Source organism: Mustela nigripes, chromosome 7 (assembly GCF_022355385.1).
Source record: "Mustela nigripes isolate SB6536 chromosome 7, MUSNIG.SB6536, whole genome shotgun sequence".
Taxonomy (NCBI): Eukaryota; Metazoa; Chordata; class Mammalia; order Carnivora; family Mustelidae; genus Mustela; species Mustela nigripes.
Window position 1 is genome coordinate 124,758,413 of NC_081563.1, and position 18,912 is coordinate 124,777,324.

The 18,912-nt window shown below is 51.4% G+C and overlaps 1 protein-coding gene across 5 annotated transcripts in view; it reads left to right on the forward strand.

Annotated features, from left to right (window-relative positions):
• TOX2 (TOX high mobility group box family member 2) overlaps nt 1–18,669 on the forward strand; it is a 129,231-nt gene extending 110,562 nt beyond the window's left edge. For 2 of the 5 annotated variants that reach the window (XM_059407048.1, XM_059407049.1), the window contains exons 4-9: nt 10,254–10,493; nt 12,780–13,007; nt 13,433–13,513; nt 14,165–14,560; nt 15,261–15,391; nt 17,634–18,668. In XM_059407048.1, coding sequence (XP_059263031.1) covers nt 10,254–10,493; nt 12,780–13,007; nt 13,433–13,513; nt 14,165–14,560; nt 15,261–15,391; nt 17,634–17,670 — 1,113 coding nt within the window. In that variant the 3' untranslated portion in view covers nt 17,671–18,668. Of the gene's footprint in view, nt 1–10,253; nt 10,494–12,779; nt 13,008–13,432; nt 13,514–14,164; nt 14,561–15,260; nt 15,392–17,633 lie in introns of all 5 variants that reach the window. The other 3 variants (XM_059407050.1, XM_059407045.1, XM_059407047.1) reach the window with 2 other exon arrangements.
• Nucleotides 18,670–18,912: the final 243 nt, after the last annotated feature.

The following is an 18,912-nucleotide window of genomic DNA, read 5'->3' on the forward strand; positions in this document are numbered from 1 at the left end:
AAGAAGTTTGCCAACTCTGGATCTAACAAATATTAACAAACATGTGTGAAGTGCTACTACCCCTGTGCCAGACCTTGAGCTGTTATTTTTATTTTCTTTGGAGACTGGCTTCTCTCATTCCAGAAACTTCCATTTTTCTGACCACTTCTCAGCCCTGTTGCTCTGATTCAAGCTTCAAGCTGATACTTTGAACATGTTCATAGGGAATGAAGGGAAGGAACACCTACCATGTGCCAGGCTCTATACAAAGTTATCTTTTCATTGGGTCCTCACACCTGCCCTGCAAGGGCACATTTATTACCCTGCAGCCATAGTAGAGCCCTTAAGATCTGTGGGGGTGCTGTGAAAAGATCTCAGTCTCAGAAAACACCCCAAATTTTGACTTTCCCCACTTCCTACCTGTGTGACCTTGGGAGAGTCACTTAACCTCTCTGAATTTCAGCGTCTTTATTTATTTTTTTTAAAAGATTTTATTTATTTATTTGGCAGAGAGAGAGAGAGAGCACAAGTAGGCAGAGAGGCAGGCAGAGAGGCGGGGGGGAGCAGGCTCCCTGCTGAGCAGAGAGCCTGATGCGGGGCTTGATCCCAAGACCCTGAGATCATGACCCGAGCCGAAGGCAGAGGATTTAACGCAGTGAGCTACCCAGGAGCCCCTCAGTGTCTTTATTTTAAAAACAGGGGTGATAAAAGTGTTTTTGTGTCCATGCCACCCCTGGCGTAGTACCTGGTACACAGTGAGTACTCACTCAGTAAAATAATGAGTATTGTTATCATTATCATGATAACAATCATTGTCTGTAGAACATTATCATTGATAATGATAATGTAGACATTATCATTGTCTGTAGAACAGGGAGATTAGGATCTGTTGGAAAGAGCCACTCTAGGGCCATGGGAGGGGTTGTCAAATGCTGGTCAGTGGCTTGTTAGTTTTGGGGTCTGGTTAGAAATTAGAAAGTTTTTGGCCCCTCTAGAGCAGAGGCAGAGGCTTCAGTGAGAGAACAGAATTGAGCTGAGCTGCTGTTGCCTCCAGAAAAAAAGTCCCAATTCCCAGGCAGAGTGTGAGGCTGTGTTTAACGTGTGTTTGACACCACGTCCCTGCCTGGGAGGAAACGGGCAGGGTGTGAGTTCTGTGAATCGGCCGAGGGCGGGCAGGAAGAGGTGTGGTTTCTTACCCTCTCCCCACCCTGGGTAGGGGCACCCCAGCACCCGGGGCTCTTCTCTCCACAGAGGGGAATTTGCGAAATGGGGAATTTGTGAAAAACACCTCTGTGCTCCTGCCCCTCCGAGAATCTATTAAGCCAGGCGAATCTCATTACGTTCACAAGGACACCTCCTTGCTGTTTCCTCTGATCATCCTTCCTGGAGAGGCTGCAGATGTGGCTCCTGATGTGTCCATATGTTTCCACGAGAGAAGCAGGAGGCTTGGTGCCTTTGGTCGCAGATATCTCCAAAGTGCCAGCTACGAGCTGGGCCGCCTGCCCGGGGCTGGGGACACACGTTTTGTGTCTCTGTCCAGAAGCAGATGCTTAATGCCCACCTGAGCCCTGGAAAGACTGGGGAAAGGTGTGTGGCCAGAGGAGGGGGACTGGAGAGGGAGGTCAGGGAAGGCTTCTCTGAGGAGGTGACGTTTCAGGTCAGCCTCCAAGGATGATGCCATAGAGGGAAGGCCCTGTGAGCCACAGGGGGAGTGCCTCCCTTTAGAGGGAAACCCACATGTCCCTGGGGACGTCGTGGAAGGATCTGAAGAGGTTGGGAAGACAGGTGGGGCGATTCTTTGTTTCACAAGCCTAGGGCAAGGCTAGCAGGCCCTGCAGGAGCTTCTAAAAGATTCTGAGCAGGGAGGAAACTTTTATACTCAAGAAGCATCACTCCGGCGACCAGCATAGAGCCTGAGAGGGGGCTGGTGTCTTAATTTGGGATTCCCTAAAACCAGACTAGCAAAGGTTTGGGTGCCGGTATTTTGTGGGGGGCTGACCCCAGAAAGCCCTGCAGAAGAGGAAGGGAACGGATACTGGAAGGGAGGAAAGCCAGGAGAGAGCGGGCTGGGGGGTCGTGGCCCTGCGGCCGCTGGAACGCAGCCCCACGGCGGACACTCCGGGGAGAGCCTGGAACACAGCTCAGAGAGGGAACCCAGGCCCTTCCACACGCTCCTGTCTCGGTCAGGGCCACACTTCTGGGCACTCAACTTCTCTTCTGCCCTCGGCAGAGGATGCTCTCAGGAGACAAGAGACAAATAAAGCACAAGATAGTTACAGCTGGAAATAACTGTTATGAAGGAAACAGGCAATATGATGACGCAGAGTAACGATTGTGTTTAGATGTTAGACAAAATGGTCAGGGAAGGCTTCCCTGAGGAGGTGACATTCACGTTAAGATCTGAAAGATGAGGAACCACATGCAGAGACCAAGGGGAGGAACGCTCAGGCACAGAAAGCAGAGGCTGGGAAAGGCCTCCTGCACTTGGCGATCTGAGAGAAGGAGGCAGAGGGGAGCGAGAGAGGCAGTCGGCGGTGGGGGGGCGGGGGCGGAGGGGGTACAGTTTGCAACAAGGACTGGAGCGTCAGGGGTCAGGGCTCCGTAATGCACAGCCTCAAAGAGTGTGGAAAGAGGAGTGGATTGTGTTCCAAGAGGATCGGGATGCCGAGGAAGGATTTTAAGGAGGGGAGTAGCGTGGTCTCGTTCATGTATTTTAGAGTCCCTCCTGGGAGTGTTCGGGAAACAGGCTGGCAGGAGGTGGAGAGAACAGACGTGAAATGGGAAATGGGAAAATAAGAGCGGACCGCTTGGGAGGGAGAGGTGGGGGAGGGACTTAGGTTCCCTGCAGAGGCAGAGGCTGCAGAGGTGTGTCTGGGGCAGCGGGGAGGGGGTGTGAGGAACACGGAGAGATCAAGGTTGGTTGGCACTGAGTGTGTTGGTGAAACAGACCAGAGGAGAACGGAGTTCGATTTCCAGCATGTTGACATGCTCGTGGGGCGTCCAGTGTAGAGGCAGCTGGCCAGGGAGTGGGGCTTCGGGGCCCAGGCTGGCGCTCAGGGGAGAGAGCAGCCCTTATTTCGGGTGTGTTACGTAGCTCGGCAGTGGGCGTGTTGGCTGCCTTCCCGGACTTCCCAGACCCCGGGCGCGTTCAGCCTCAGCACGGAGCTCGGAAGAGCCCCTGATTGTTGGGATTGATTACGATTTGCTTCGGATCTGTTTTTGAAAAATTAAAGTATTACAGGTACAAATTAAGTGGGCTTTATATCTGTCTTTCTTTTCCTGAGGGGTTTTTTAAATGCTTTTACTACATTTTTATACATCCTTCAACACTCTATAGTCGTGTTTCATGTTTTAAACATGTACCTAAACGTGTTATGGTGCGTGCACCTAAAACTCGTTTCCTCATTCCTGTTGCTGAGTCTACCCACACTGCAGGTGGAGCTGTAGGTCATTCCCTTTAACCGCACAGAGTTCCATTATGTGACTAGATCCCAGATTTCACCATTTCACTAAGGGGTGAACATTTTTTTTTCTGGAATTTGGAAAACACCGTAATGAACATCTTTGTTATCATGTGTCTCTTTTGAAAGGTAACATCGTGACTCTGGTGTGAATATAAAATGAAGACATATCCAATTATTTAACTCATTCATTAATGAGAAAACCAATAATATATTACAATTGGCTCAAAGGAGAATCTGAGGGACACGCAGAGATATCAGCTACCAAGAGTGCTGACATCAATTTTCTAATAAACCCAAAACTGGTTGATATCTATAGAGCCAGAGAGTATGTTTAGAATCTTCTTTTCTACAAGATGGAATCAATTGTACCTCTACCCCACACAACATTTCTTTTGCATTTTTATGGATGAGAATTCACTGCGTTCCACCCACTAGGATGGCTACTATTAAAAAAAAAAAAATTAGTAAGCGTTGGCCAGGATATGGAGACACTGGAACAGTATGCAGTATGGGTAGGAATGTAAAATGGTGCAGGCACTATAGAAAACAATATGGCAGCTCCTCAAAAATTAAAAATGGAATTACTGTATCATCGAGCAATTCTATTTCTGAGTGCATACTCCAGAGAATGAAGAGGTACTTAAACACCCATGTTTGTAGCAACATTATTCCCAACAGCCGAAATTTGGAAGCAACCCAAGTGTCCATCAACAGATGAATGGACAAACAGAATGCAGTGTACGCAGACAATGGAATTTTATTCAGCCTTTGAAGGAAGGAGAGTCTGATGTAGGCTCCAGCATGGGTGAACATTGAGGACAGGATGCTTAGTGAACTAAGCCAGTCACAGAAGAACAAATGCTGTATAATTCCACTTACCAGAGGTACCCTGACTACCAGATGTAGTCAGACTCAGAGCCTAGTGGTCAGATTTCACAGTAGTCAAGTGGTGGTTGCCCTGCACCACAGAGAGGGAAGAAGAGGAGGTTACAGTTTCATAGGTTGAGCTTCAGTTTTGTGAGATAGAAGGAGCTCTGGAAATGGATGGTGGTGATGGTTGCCCAACAGTGTGATGTCAGCGGTACACTTAACAACCGTTAGCATGGTGGCGCCTCTGTGTGTGCTCAGTTGGTTAAGCAACCTACTCTTGATTTTGGCTCAGGTCATGATCTCATGGGCTGTGGGATCAGCCCTGCTTCTCTTCCTGCTCCCCGCTCAGTGGGGGCTCAGAACTCTTCCCCTCTGCTGTTCTCCCCACCTGTGAGCGCACACACACACTCTCTCTTAAATCTTGAAAAAAGTGGGTAAGATGGTAAATTTTATGTTATATGTATTTTACCACAATGAAAAAAAAATTTTTTTAAGATTTTATTTATTTATTTGATAGACAAAGATCACAAGTAGGCAGAGAGGCAGGCAGAGAGAGAGGAGGAAGCAGGCTCCCCGCTGAGCAGAGAGCCCGATGCGGGGCTCAATCCCAGGACCCTGGGATCATGACCTGAGCCGAAGGCAGAGGCTTTAAACCCACTGAGCTACCCAGGCGCCCCGAAAAAAATTTTTTTAAAGCAGACTCCACACGCAGTGTGGAGTCCAACATGGGCCCTGAACTCATGACCTTGAGATCGAGACCTGAGCTAAAATCAGGAGTTGGTCACTTAACTGACTGAGCCACCCTTGTGCCCCCACAATGAAAAAAGTTTAGTGCTAAAAAATAAGATGCACTAATTTCAATTTTCTACAGCTTACAAAGTTGTGCAATAGCTTGGTCAAAGACAAAGGCACACCTTCCCATAGAAACAGATAACCCCAGACGTTCATGAGCCAATGCTCAGCATTCTATCGAAAGGACAATCGCTTTATCATTCTAATGTCTTTAAAATTTATCCTGCAGCATATATGTCTTCTTATGCATCTGGGAAAGTCCTTTGTAATAAATATCTTGGAGTAGAGTTGTTAGGTGACAGGATGGCACATCTTCAGCGTACATGCGTGTATTATTTGATTGCTTCCGAGAGCGTTTACCTTACTTGCTAGCTTACACTCCAACAGCAGCATAAATAGAAACCCAAATGGCCAGTAAACTTATGCAAAGATGTTGAGCCTCTCTAGTAATCAGGACAGTGCAAATTAGAACAACTTTGAGAGCATTTCACACTTTGCAGATTTGCAAAAATTCAAGTCTGCCATCATTCCATGTTGGCAATATATTAAATTACGGAGTCAGGAAGATCTAGTTGAAGAATTCTGAGCACGCTGCTGGGAAGGAGGAAAACAAACAAACAAACACCCACAGGTCCTAAACGTAGAACCCCAAGGCCATTTTGCCCTTGAGGAAATAATGTCAGACTCTTATTTAAGATTCAGGGAAGGAAGAGAGTGTACACATTGAAACAGAAAGAGGGATGTTTAGAGAAGAGATTTTAAAACCTTCTACTCTTTATTTTCTTGAGAGTTAAAAATTTTGTCCAGCTTTATTGAGATATCACTAACATTTAACCTATGTGATTTGAAGGTCTACAGGAGGATTTGGTACATGCATATATTTTGTGCAATTATTACTACAACGAGGACAGTTAATACCTCCATCCGCTCACATAATTACCTTTGTGTGTGCCTGTGTGTGTGTTCCATGATAATCTTTAAGATCTACATTCTTAATAGCTTTCAAGTGTATAATAGGCATTATTCATCAGAGTCCCCACGGTGTGCATTAGATCCCCACATCTTATTCGCCCTGAGCTCGAAGTTTGTGCCCTTGGACCGCCTTCCCACATTTGCCCAGCCCCTGGCGCCGGAAACCACCGTGCTCTCTCTCTTTCTTGGAGTTCGGCTTTTTTAGACCCCCGCATGAGTGAGAACCCACAGTCTCTGTCTCTCTCTGTCTGACTCGTGTCATTCGGTATAACGCCTTCAAGGTCCATCCATACCATTGCAAAAGGCAGAATTTCCTTCTTTTTTACGGTCAAATAACAGGGCACGTAGCCCCGCATTTTCTCTATCCATTCACCTGTTCAAAGACACGAGGTTATTCCCATGTCTCGGCTGTGAAAAATACTGCAGTGAACACGGGCACACAGATATCTCTTCAGGGTAGTGAATTCATTTCTTTTGGGTCCATACCCAGAAGTGGTCTGGCTGGATCACATGGTAGTTCTTTTTTCAGTGTTTTGAGGAAACTCCAGACTGTTTTCCACAGGAGCTGTTCCAATTTACTTTCCCACCAACAGCACACATGGGTTCCCCTTTTCCACAGCCTTGTCAGCACTTTGATCTCTCTCTTTTTTTTTTCCCCCAGTGTGGACGAACTCACAACCCTGTATCTTTTCTCTTTTTGATAATAACCATCCCAGAAGATGAGAGATGGTATCTCATTGTGGCTTTGATCTGCATCTGCCTGAGGTTGAGTGATGCCCCACACCTTTTTACAAACCTGTTGGCCACTTGGACATCTTCAAAATACTATTCAAGTTCTTTGTCCACTTTTTAATCGAATTCCTAGTAAAATCTTTTACTCTTTGCAGCAGAGCACTTAAAGTCTGTTTCTTTATGATTACTATAACAACACAATATGTATTTCACAAAAAGTAAGAGCTCAGAACCAAAAGCTACCTATATGCTATTTATAAGATGCACACTTAAAGTGGTGTACAGCAATAAAACGGAAAAATAAAGAGAGACAGATCCCAGGTAAAGTCAGATCTAAGATAAAAACATTAATTGAGGTGAAGATTTTTTTTATTGTTAAGAAGGAAATGAAAATACAGCATTCTGGAATTTTTATAACAAGGAGTAACGTCACATCAATATATATGAGGAAACCTGATTAAATTCTGTAGAGAGACTGAGGGGAACATAGGAGCTGCTTTAACTCATTTTTCTTGGCATACCACAGCTGAAGTAGTCGAAACAGTTTATGCAATAGACACATCGAGAAATGTGTATATTACAGCATAAACATGATTTCCGATGCACAGGAACATTTTACCAAAAACAATCGTACCCTAAGCCATCATGAAAACCCCAGTACCAAAAAGATAAAATTCTAGGAATCATGTTTTCGGACCATCATAACAAAAGGATACGTTAAATAAGGACTCTTCTCCAAATAACTTTAGGTAAAAAAACCAAATAAAATCTTCAGTTGTAGAATATTTTTTAAAATATTTATATGACACAGTTAAAATGCTCCTCGTGGGGCAAAAATCATAGTTACAGAGCAGGGGTTCTCAACTTCAGCACAATTGACATCTTTGGATACATAATACTTTGTTGGATATGTGGGGTGTGTGTGAGTGTGTGTGTGTGTGTGTGTGTGTGTATGTGTGTGTAGGGGGCATTCTACACACTGTAGGACATTTGGGAACACCTCTGACCTCTCTCCATGAGATGCTCCTAGCACCACCTCCACACACACACATCAGCTGTGAAAGCCAGAAATGTCTCTAGGCGTAGCCAGGTTTCTCGGCAAATGGTCCCTGTTTGAGCCTCTGCCCTAGATGCTAATATTATTCAAAAAGAAAATGTGAAAGTATAAATAAATTATTTAATTTGAAAGCAACATAAAAAGCCACTTATGGTACCTTCATAGAAAAGCAAAATTTAATTCTCAGAAAACTTGTCAAGCTGATTTTTTAAAATATAAGAACTGATTCATTGGGGAGTTAAAACATGTAAACCTTTGAGAAGGAAATTTTTAAAAAGCAACATGCATTCACAAAAATGCAACTGGGAATTTAACTACAAAAAGCATAGAAGCAGGTTAAAAATATAGCAATATTATCCTAGGTATATGCTATTAGTGCTGAAATCTAGATGAAGCGGGCAGTTTAAAAAGTATATATTTATGTAGTTAACCTATGTACGTAATTCAAGAACATATGGGAGCCAAAATAGCCATGGAAAATATTATGAAAAGCAGCCTTTCAAAAACCACACAACAGAAATGCCAGCATTTGCCAAAGATAATTACCCACCCCCCTCAAAAAAAAGTTTGAGTGGAGAGAAACCTGGAAAAGAAAGTTCCTCAGAACTGAGGACACACCAGACAAATTCAAACAAATACATACCCAGGCAAGGATGGCGATGTTCGGATCAGACTCCGCTGAGCTGAAGGCAAAAGGGAGGCGCTCTAGATAATACTAAAATTCAATCCCTAATGAAGATGTAATAGGCAGTCTTCCTTTTGCAATAAAAACCAACATCAATATTCCCCAAACAAAACACTTTAAGTGTTGAAGGAAGATTGTGATGGAAGCAGAAAAGTTGGAGGCAACTTAGAGGGGCTAAAAAAGTCAGGAAGGAATCAAAACCATAGCACGTGGCTTCTAAGAAACCAGATTAATCTGCACCAGGCTCGCCCTGTTCCTGAGGGCTAAGGTACAAAGTATAAAGATGTTTCTTTCGGTCCTAAGGAAACCTTACCAAAGTCTCAGGAGTGCACATAGTACGGAGGATGTCCTTTGATCACCTGTGTCCCTAGAAATTAGTAGCAAAGGGAAAAGAAACAAACAAACAAAAAAATGAACCTCTTAGAAATTTCAAAACTTTCTTTTTCCAAAACGTTTTTTTAAACAAGTCTTGGATGAAAGAAAATAAAAAATTGAAGTAGATACACAGAAAAAGAACACTAACGAAAATCTTAACGTGGTGAAGTCTATGAGAAATGTCAAAGTCATGCCCAGAGGCAACTTCATGGCATGCAACATATTTCTAAACATTGAGAATGGAAATAATGAATTAGAAACGTGACCAAAATCGGGGGCGGGGGACGGGGGAGGGGCGGGCAGGGCGGAAAGAACAGTTACATATCTTTTAGAATCAAAGGACGTAATTAATAAAGATACAGATGATTAGATATTAAAGAATCAGAGAAGCGATAAACAAATATGAAATCTGATTCTTTTGAGGAGGAGAAAACCTCCCACATAATAAAAATGGGAAAATCCATGAGCTCGCCTAATGAAGAAAACATGAGAGGAAAACACAGCTACTTGGCATCAGAAGTAACAAAGGGAAAATAAACACAGATGCAAAAGCAATAAAAATAATTATAAGTGGATGCAGAGACTGGTATGCCGCACTCCACAATGTGCGCGTGTGTGTATTTAAGATATTTAAGTGACAAGGACACACTGTCCCACATATGCGTTTAGTGTGAGCAGTGCCTGTATGTGAAAGTCAGGATCTTTCTTTCTTTTTTTTTTTTTTTTTAAGATCTTGTTTATTTATTTGACAGGCAGAGATCACAAGTAGGCAGAGAGGCAGGCAGAGAGAGAGAGAGGAAGAAGCAGGCTCCCTGCTGAGCAGAGAGCCCGATGTGGGGCTCCACCCCAGGACCCTGAGATCATGACCTGAGCCGAAGGCAGAGGCTTTAACCCCCTGAGCCACCCAGGCGCCCCAGGATCTTTCTTGTAGTCCAAAAATTACCAGTTAGAAATGTAATAGGGAAGATTTAATAAGAAAATTACTGGCTGAGAGGAAGAGAAATATATAGCTTTATTAAGGGATTTATTTATTCTATGTATTTAACAAACTCTTACCCAATATATGGCTTACTAGGTGCCAGGCACATTTCATCCTAACCAACACTTGAAGGTAAGCTTAATTATTATCCGCATTTTTCCAACAAAGAAGTGGGGACACAGAGAGGTTAAGTAACTTAGCCAGAGTCACCCAGCTTATAAGACGCCAAACCAGGGGAGCGCAGCCCACAGTGCCACAGCCCACAGCCTGCCCCTCCTCGGAGTCCCGCTGTGTGATGGGGGCAGGCAGGTCCCCTCTAGCTCACCATGCCCTGTTCTCCTCTCTCAGATCCAGGAGATGGTCCACTCGGAGGTCGCTGCCTACGACTCCGGCCGGCCGGGGCCCCTGCTGGGCCGCCCGGCGATGCTGGCCAGCCACATGAGCGCCCTCAGCCAGTCCCAGCTCATCTCTCAGATGGGCATCCGGAGCGGCATCGCCCACAGCTCCCCGTCCCCCCCAGGGAGCAAGTCAGCCACGCCCTCCCCCTCCAGTTCAACTCAGGAGGAGGAATCAGAAGCGCATTTCAAGGTAGGTCGGGAGGCCACGCGGGGCCCTGAGATGCCCTCCCGTCAGGAGGCGGGTGGGCCCTATGTGGAAACGGGCATCACCGGCCTGGAGACCAGACCGCAAGAGCACAACCGTAGCATTTGCTGGAGGGCACAGAGGGAAATCAGCAGGTAGCACAGGGTCTGCCAGCTGGAGCCCCTGGTCAGTAGAGATGGCCGAGCTTGGACTTGGGGCTATCTGGCTGCAGCTGCTAGATTTGCCGAGTGTCCTTGCCAACCTGTGCCCCTCTGCTCCCAGGGCCTTATGTATAAAGCAGAGACAATGCTCACCAGTGGCCGAGGGGGCGGATGAGAGAATCCTGTGACAACGTGGTGAGGGCTTATTCCTCAATGGCCAGTGGGTCATCTCGGTGACATTGATGGCATCAGCAATATCCTCAGGGTCACGTCTTATGGCCACTTTGGCCTTGCAGAAGAAGGTTTTCTGACAAAGGTGTGTGGCCCAGCAGAGGACAGCTCTGGGCAGCACCGGAACTGACACGCTCCCCCTGGGGATAAGCTCCCCCTACCCCCAGCACCCCTGGAATCATGGGTGGTCCCGCCTTTAAAGAACATGTCGGGGGTGAGAGGTCACTAGCTGTGCAGGCTTGCCCTTCCTGTGCACTGACAGCTCCCCCTGGCTGTGGGAAGGCATCTGGTTTCTCTGGGGCGCAAGACAGAGGCCAGAGAGCCCAGGGACGGCTGCGCTCACTGCGACTCTCCCCATGAGCCCGTGGCAGAACCCAAACGTGATCCCCCGAACCCCACCTCCATTTCTTCTTCCTGAGGGCTCTCATTCCCCGTGGGGGCCCTGCAGATGCCTGGGGCAGTGACAGTGGCGCCTGTGCCACCTGACCGGGACCCTGACCTCCGGGGCTGGGTGGGCACCTCTGGATCTGGTCCAGCTGCATCCGCATTGTAACTTGCAGGAGTGGCTTTATTTTATCTTATATTTAGCACACCCCATTGGGGCCGAATACTGTTCTAAGCACATAACCAGTATTAACCCACGGGGTCCTCATGACGGCCCTGTGTGGCCAAGGCCATTGTCCTCTCCAATTGGCAGGTGGGAAAACCCAGGCTCCAGAGAGCTTATGTCAGTCTGGCTGCAGAGAGAGGCAGGAACAGATGCTGCAGTGCTACCGACTTCCCCTCGTCATCCCCCCACGATTTCCTTATTGGTTCCTGGTGTCATCTGCTTGGTGTAGAGAGTGACATTCTTCACTGTAGGATCCAGGGCTTTGACTAAAGTTCCTGGTCCCCGTGTGAGCTGAGGGTCCTACTGGTGACCCACTGAGGTCTGTGGCCAGCATTCCTATGCGGCTCCCATCCCGCAAGCTTTGAGTTGCATACTCACAGGATTGTGGTCCTGCTTCTGCGGCCAGGTGTCCGGAGCGAGGCCATGCACACCTTGTCACATAACCTGTCTCCTGTCCCGCAACTTCACAGGGCCCCGGCCCTAAGTCCCCTGCCCCGAGACACACACCTGAAATTTCGTGGATGGCTAAGGATCATCTTTGGGGCTTTTTTGTGATCACAAGGGAGGACAGTTCAGAAAAATTGATATCCTCAAAACTTGGACTGAGCCCAGGGCCACGCACACTTTCAGTGGCATACCGCATCCGCAGGCTCACGCGGGAGCCCGCAGATTCTCTAGGAGAGCGTAGTTGTTGGGATTCCTTACTCCTGATCCTTTAGGGGATTTTACACTCTATAAACGTAGATGTTACCTTGGGAAAGAAGAGGCAGAGAGGTAAACAATTTTTGTCTGATTATAAGGTGAATTAATGTCTCCCTATAGAGACGCAAATGACTTCTACCTGGGAGAAAAGAGTAAAAGCCCCAAAGGTGATGGTTTCATTGCTCTGTAGGGCACTTTTTCTCTTCGAATCAACTTTGCCACCTTGCTGATTTTCATTCATGAGTTAAACAGTAACCCCGGGGTTCCTAGCTCCTGCCCAGGACATGTGTGTGCGTGAGTGTGTGCATGTGCGTGTTTGCATGTATGTGTGCGCGAGCGCACGCGCGCGTGTGTGTGTGTGTGTGTGCGCGCGCTTTGCTTCTCACACAGAGAGCGGTGAGCATGACAGTGTGGTCCATGCAGCCTGAGCTGGAGCCCGGGGGTTGGGCGCCTGTGGCCGCTCAGAGCTGGACAGGCAGGCGGTAGGGCCGCTGGGGAAGGTCCCCTCTGCCTCAGGCTGAGTGGGTGGGGACCTGTAGGGGGAAGCCCATGGCGTCTCTGCTTTTCTGACTTCTTTCCCCTGTGCAGATGTCAGGAGAGAAGAGACCTTCCACCGACCCAGGAAAAAAGACCAAGAACCCAAAGAAGAAGAAGAAGAAGGACCCCAACGAGCCACAGAAGCCCGTGTCAGCCTATGCGCTCTTCTTCAGAGACACTCAAGCTGCCATCAAGGGACAGAACCCCAGTGCCACCTTCGGGGATGTGTCTAAAATCGTGGCCTCCATGTGGGACAGCTTGGGAGAGGAGCAGAAGCAGGTGAGTTTGTCCCTTCCAGGGCCCTCCCCCGGGGCTTTGAGGCCCTGGAGCCAGTGACAGACTTGGAATGCCTGAAATCAGGAAAAGCCTCCTATAGGGGTCTCTCCTGACTCAGTTTGCCCATCTGTAAGCTGGGACGCTAGAGCCCTTCCAGTCCTGCTGTTTGCCAGCTGCATTCACTAGTGGCCTAACCATTCTGATTTCTCCTTCCTCTTCCGTTAAGTGAGAATAAGCATCTCTGTCCGTCTTGTCCCTCCAACGTGCCAGCCTGGAGTCCAGGCCAGGGCTTCTGCCCCACTGACCATGTGCCCGGCCCCTCTCAAAGGCATCCAGGGAGAACAGGGAACAGAACGAGCTCAGAGGCAAATGCCTCCGGCTGATCACCTGACCTCTCCCCGATGTTGCCCGTGTTTTGGATCTTTCAGGCTTACAAGAGAAAGACCGAAGCGGCAAAGAAGGAGTATCTAAAGGCTCTGGCAGCCTACAGGGCGAGCCTTGTCTCCAAGGTAACACCCTGGCCCGCTGGCCCAGCCCTGATCAAGGGGGGGGCACCGAGGCCCTTGGGAAGGGTCAATGCCGTAGTTCCTGGGAAGGACAGAGAAGCCCGGTGGGGTCACTTCTCCCTGCACCTGCCGTGCACCACGCTCGTGCCGGGCGCTTTATGTGCGTGTCGTTTCATTGAATTCTTCCAAAAAGAACCCAGCATTCAGTGGGTTTAGGCAGCTTGCCTGAAATGACGAGCGTCGGGGCGTTCATCTGGAAGCTGTCACGCAGCGCAAGGCATGTCTGTCAGGCCACAAAGGGCCAAGCAGCGAGGGCAATTCAAGCCAAGGGAACAGCACAGGCAAGGCGTAGAGGCTGGAGAGGAGCGTAGAGGGAGGCCTGGCTGGATGAGGCCAGCATCACGGGCCAGGCTGAGGAAGCTGGGCTTCCTATGGGCAGGGGAGCCCCAGGAATTAACGCAGGGGGCAGTTGATGGTCAGAGCCAAGCGCACCGAGGACCCAGGATTACCTCTGGTTTGCCGGTAGCTCCCCCACCAAGGGGCCAGAGAGCCAGCCAGGGATCATGTCGGCAGGTTGCAGACCCAGGGGTTCTCATGGCCCAAGTTCTGGCTTATTCGTCTTCTCCAGAGTGACTGGTGTCTGTCTCCTTGCAGAGCTCCCCAGAGCAGGGTGAGACCAAAGGCACACAGGCGAACCCGCCGGCCAAAATGCTGCCGCCCAAGCAGCCCATGTATGCCATGCCGGGCCTGGCCTCCTTCCTGACGCCGTCGGACCTGCAGGCCTTCCGCAGCGGGGCGTCCCCCGCCAGCCTGGCCCGGACGCTGGGGTCCAAGTCCCTGCTGCCAGGCCTCAGCGCGTCCCCGCCGCCGCCACCCTCCTTCCCACTCAGCCCCCCACTGCACCAGCAGCTGCCACTGCCGCCCCACGCCCAGGGCACCCTCCTCAGTCCGCCTGTTAGCATGTCTCCGGCCCCCCAGGCTCCGGTCTTGCCCACTCCCATGGCACTGCAGGTGCAGCTGGCGATGAGCCCCTCACCTCCAGGGCCACAGGTAAGCAGGGCCCCATGGGAACGTGCCCGTCAGATCCCTGTGTGGGGAGGGCAGGCAGTGCGGGGATTTCAGATACTGGCCCCGCCCCTTGCCGGCAGCAGCCCCTTGGCCTCCGGACCTTACCTCTCTGAGCCTCAGTCACCACATCTGTGAAGTGGGTCTAGTCCGCCTTCCTTGAGAGGTACGGGCTGCATTGAGCAGTTGACAGGTCCCCAGAGTCTTCAGAGTCTTGGGATATCCCAAGCCCATCCTTCTCTTGCCCTCTGTCCGGTTCTGCTCTCTGGCCCAATGGGCTGAGGCCGTGCAGGTTCTGCCAGGTCAGCCCCGGCCCCTGGCTCTCCCTCAAGCCTCGGAGGCCTGAGCCGCTGACCGACCATTCCACTGATGCTGTTACAAGATTCGTGTCGTTCAGAACAACAACTCCCATTTAACAGACTGGGAAACCGAGGCCGGAAGAGGAAAGGCCCTGAAAGCAGAGCCCTTCACTTCCAGATGCAGCTGGGAGACGGGCTGAATTTTCCAAAAGGTGCTCAGCTCCAGACGGGGACGCAGCATTGCCGGCAGAGGGGCAGAGGCGAGGCTTTTAGAAGCCAGAGGAAGCGTCCCTGCGAGCTCCCGTGGGCAGGGCCAGTACCCCCCGGCCTGCGCTGTGCTCCCCATCACCTCTGCCCTGCTCACCCGCCTCCTTGCCCCTTGGCAGGACTTTCCTCACATCTCCGAGTTCCCCAGCGGCTCGGGACCCCGCTCACCGGGCCCGTCCAACCCCCCGAGCAGCAGCGGCGACTGGGAGAGCAGCTACCCCAGCGCCGAGTGTGGCGTCAGCACGTGCAGGTGGGTCCCCCCGAGCGCCCCACCGCCGACGAGCCGAAGAGGGGGCACAGGCCGCCCAGGGATGGGGAGAGGCGAGGCCGTGTGGGTCACCGCGGCCCCGCAACCGTGCCTCCTGGGGCCTGGCTGCCCGGCGTCTTCACGAGAAGACGCAGAACAAAGCGAGACCCCAGAAGGACTTGGCGGGTCCGATGCCAAGGCTCCGCTTGGGAAAGGGGCCCATCTTCAGTCCGACTACACCCCCCGCTGTCCTGGTTTGCTCACGAGGGCTGCCTTGTGACATTCAGGTCAGGTTCCCTAGAAGCAGAGCCTGGGCAGCAGGATTTGGATGCCCTTGATGATGCTGAGGGAAGTTCTGTAGGACCAAGGAAGGGAGGGAGCTGGGACCGGGCCGGGGAAGGAGCCAGCGAGGGTGGGCTCTCAGCCAGAGACTCGCTTCTGCCCGATCCCACTGGGAGCACAGAGGGCACCACAGACAGAGGCCCGCCGTGAGGTTAGGGCTTTTTGTTCCCCATGTCAATCAGCCATTGGCAGTGGGTTACCTGGGAGTGCGGCCTCTGGACACGGCAGGTCTCTGGAGTAGAGGCCACTGGGAGGGCAGTACGGCGATCTGAGGGCAGCACCCCCGGTGTCCACCGCATCCTCGGCCAAGGGCCAACCAGCCAACAGCAGGAGTCACACGCCTTACTGGGACCCCCACTGCTCCAGTCCAGTGCCCCTCTGACACGCCAACCCCCAGGCCGCTTGGCTTCTCTGTGGTCCTTACGTGGACCTCATCCTCCGACCTCCCCTACCATCCTTAGCCTTTCAAGGCTCTGCTAGCTGCCCTTCCTCGCGAAGGTCTTCCTGCTCCAAGAGTCAGTGACCTGTCATCTCAGCCAGCTCAAGAGGGAGATGGGCGGAGAGGGCACCCAGTTCCTTTACCCACCAACCCCGAACTCCCATTCTCCTGGCAAGAGCCAATTCTATGGCTACCCCTGAGGTCTGGGGTCCAAGCAGCGGCTCCACATCCTGGAAGGCGGGACAGGTGGCTGTCCCTGCGCCGGCCTCCAGCGGCCCCTTGCCCCAGCTCTTCTGCTCCTCATCCAGCCAGGGTGGCCAGGGAGCCAGCAGACACGGCAAGTGCCCCCCGGCTGACTGCCGGTGTCCAGTGAGAGTCTACCTGCGCAGCACACTCGGCTCAGCCGGAATCCCCTTCCCCACCCCCGACCCCAGCAGGGGCAGACCCTCCCATCCCCCACACCCCAACAAGGGGCAGACCCTCCCACGCCTGCCCTCCTGCTGCAGGCTCCTTTCCCCAAGTCAGAGTTGCGGGGTGGGGGGGCTCACTAGTGGACTTTAGTGGAACTAGTGGACTAGTGGAACATGTCCGAGCTTCCCCCCGACACGGAGGGCAGACCGCAGCAGCACCTACTTTACTTGGTTTTTTGAACGCAGGAAGAACTGGCGTGTTATTTGCAGGCGTCCACGTGGGCTCCGAGTAGGCCCGTGTGTGCTGGGGACAGATCCCCACCGGAGTCTAGTCAGCATCTGTGGCCACTCACAGATGCTTTTCTTGTCCTATGAGAGCGTTTTAAGACTTACTCCCTTAGCAACTTTCAAATACAGAAACTTACAAAAATAGTGTTATTAACCGTAGTCCCCACGCTGTCCACAGCAGCCTCAAGGCTCACTCATGTTAGACCCCGAAGCTTATGCCTTTTGACACTTCCCCCATTTTACCCCCCACCCCCACTCCCCAACCACCACTTCGCTCTCTTTGTCAGCTTGGTTTGGGGTTCGTGTAGACTCTGATGCTCGATTCTTGTCTTCCTCGGACTTATGTCTCTTGGCACGATGCCAGCAAGGTCCCCCTGGCTCTCCATGAGCGAGCGCCGTATTTTAAAACACAGAAGGTGCCTGCCCTCCTCTGATTCCATGTGAAGTTTGCAAATGGCTAAGAACGGGCCCCCAGAGACGGGGGAGGGGGATGTCTGATGGACAGAGGCGCTGCAGCCTCCTCCCCCCAGGGCGGAGGACTCCTTGGTCCCCAGCTGGGATGGATGCTAGGAGAGGAGCTTGGTTGCTTGGTTCGGCTGGTGGCCTGTCCGTCGGGGAGGGATCCGCATGCGCCACTCGTCCTCAGAGGGGCACTGCACGTCCAGGGGGGAGGTGAAGGCCAGCCAGCAAGCAGGTGGTCCAGCGTGTCCCCCGCGTCCCCCGCCCCAGACTCCCGAGGCTCTGACAGCCCCTCCTCTCTCCCCAGCCTGCTCCCCAGGGATAAATCGCTCTACCTCACCTAATCCCGCCTCCCCTCTCCTCCCTGAGGCTTGCTGGAGGGGCACTGCTCAGAGCCTGAAGGGCCCACAGCAGAAGGGAAGCCTGGGCAGGAAGCAGGATGACTGGGAAGAGAGCAGTGACGCAGTGACGACGCCCCAGGGCCGAGTCTCTTCCTCGACCTCCCACCAGACCCTGCAGAGGCGGTCCTCCGCCCGCTGCCGCCGCCCGCAGCACCTGTGGGCACCTTCTGCCCCCCCCCCCACCCACCTGCTCCGGGGCTGCTGTGGACCCCGCCCCCTGCCCTGCACACAGTACTCTGTGTCCGGACCTCCGGCCCAGCCCAGGCTCCTCGGCGGCGGCTGCCCTCCGACCGAAACCCACCCCCAGATGCATGGACCCGGGCCGTCTGGCCGAGGATGTGCAAACGCGCTTTTAGGGTGTGAACAAAGATTACCAAACCTCTGAACTGTTGGTTCCATGTAAGTAGTTGACTAAGTGTTTTAGACCCGGGCTGAAGACATCGATGAGATGATTTTGTGGGGAAGGAGAGTAGTTTCCTTTAAGGGGAAGAACATTTTATATGACCCCTTAGCACATTTTTTTTCTTTTTTTTTTTTTTTTTTTGCATTTTTCTCTTGAGGGAGACGTGCGCAAAAGCAGCCGCCAAACTGTTCCCCCCGCAAACCCCTGCGGCCAGAACCAGACCCCTGCCCCGTGAGGCCAGAGCCTGACCGCTTAGAGCCACACTTGGAGACATTGCGCTTTTTTTTTTTTAACCCTGTGTCCGTCTATTTAAAATTGCCAACACGACTTTCGTCTATTTATGAAGCAAAGTTGAGAACAGAAATGCAGTTTATCATAATGTGCGTGTGATTTTCGGGTTTGCTTTGGGTTTTGGTTCTTGAAGTTGTTTGCAGCGGTTTCCTGGCTCTGGCCAGCGTCCGTCCTGGTGCCCAGTGCTTCTCTCGGTTTCTTTATAATAAAACTTCTGAAAAGTTGAAAACTCGTCTGTGTCTTCGGTGCCCGTGGTGAGCCAGAGCCAGGCCTCGCGATGTGGCGTCTGGTGGCAGCTCTGCCGGCGGACGAAGCCCTTGATGTCAGTGGGATTCGGGTCAAGTCACACCTGCCGTGTCCTCCCCATGACGGTCTGAGTGGACCGCGCCCCCCTTCCCCCTGCTGGCCTCAGTGTTGTCACCTCCAGAAATAGGAGGACGATGGTGCCAACACACGGCGGGGTCCTGGTGATGAGCGGGGGTTATGGGCAC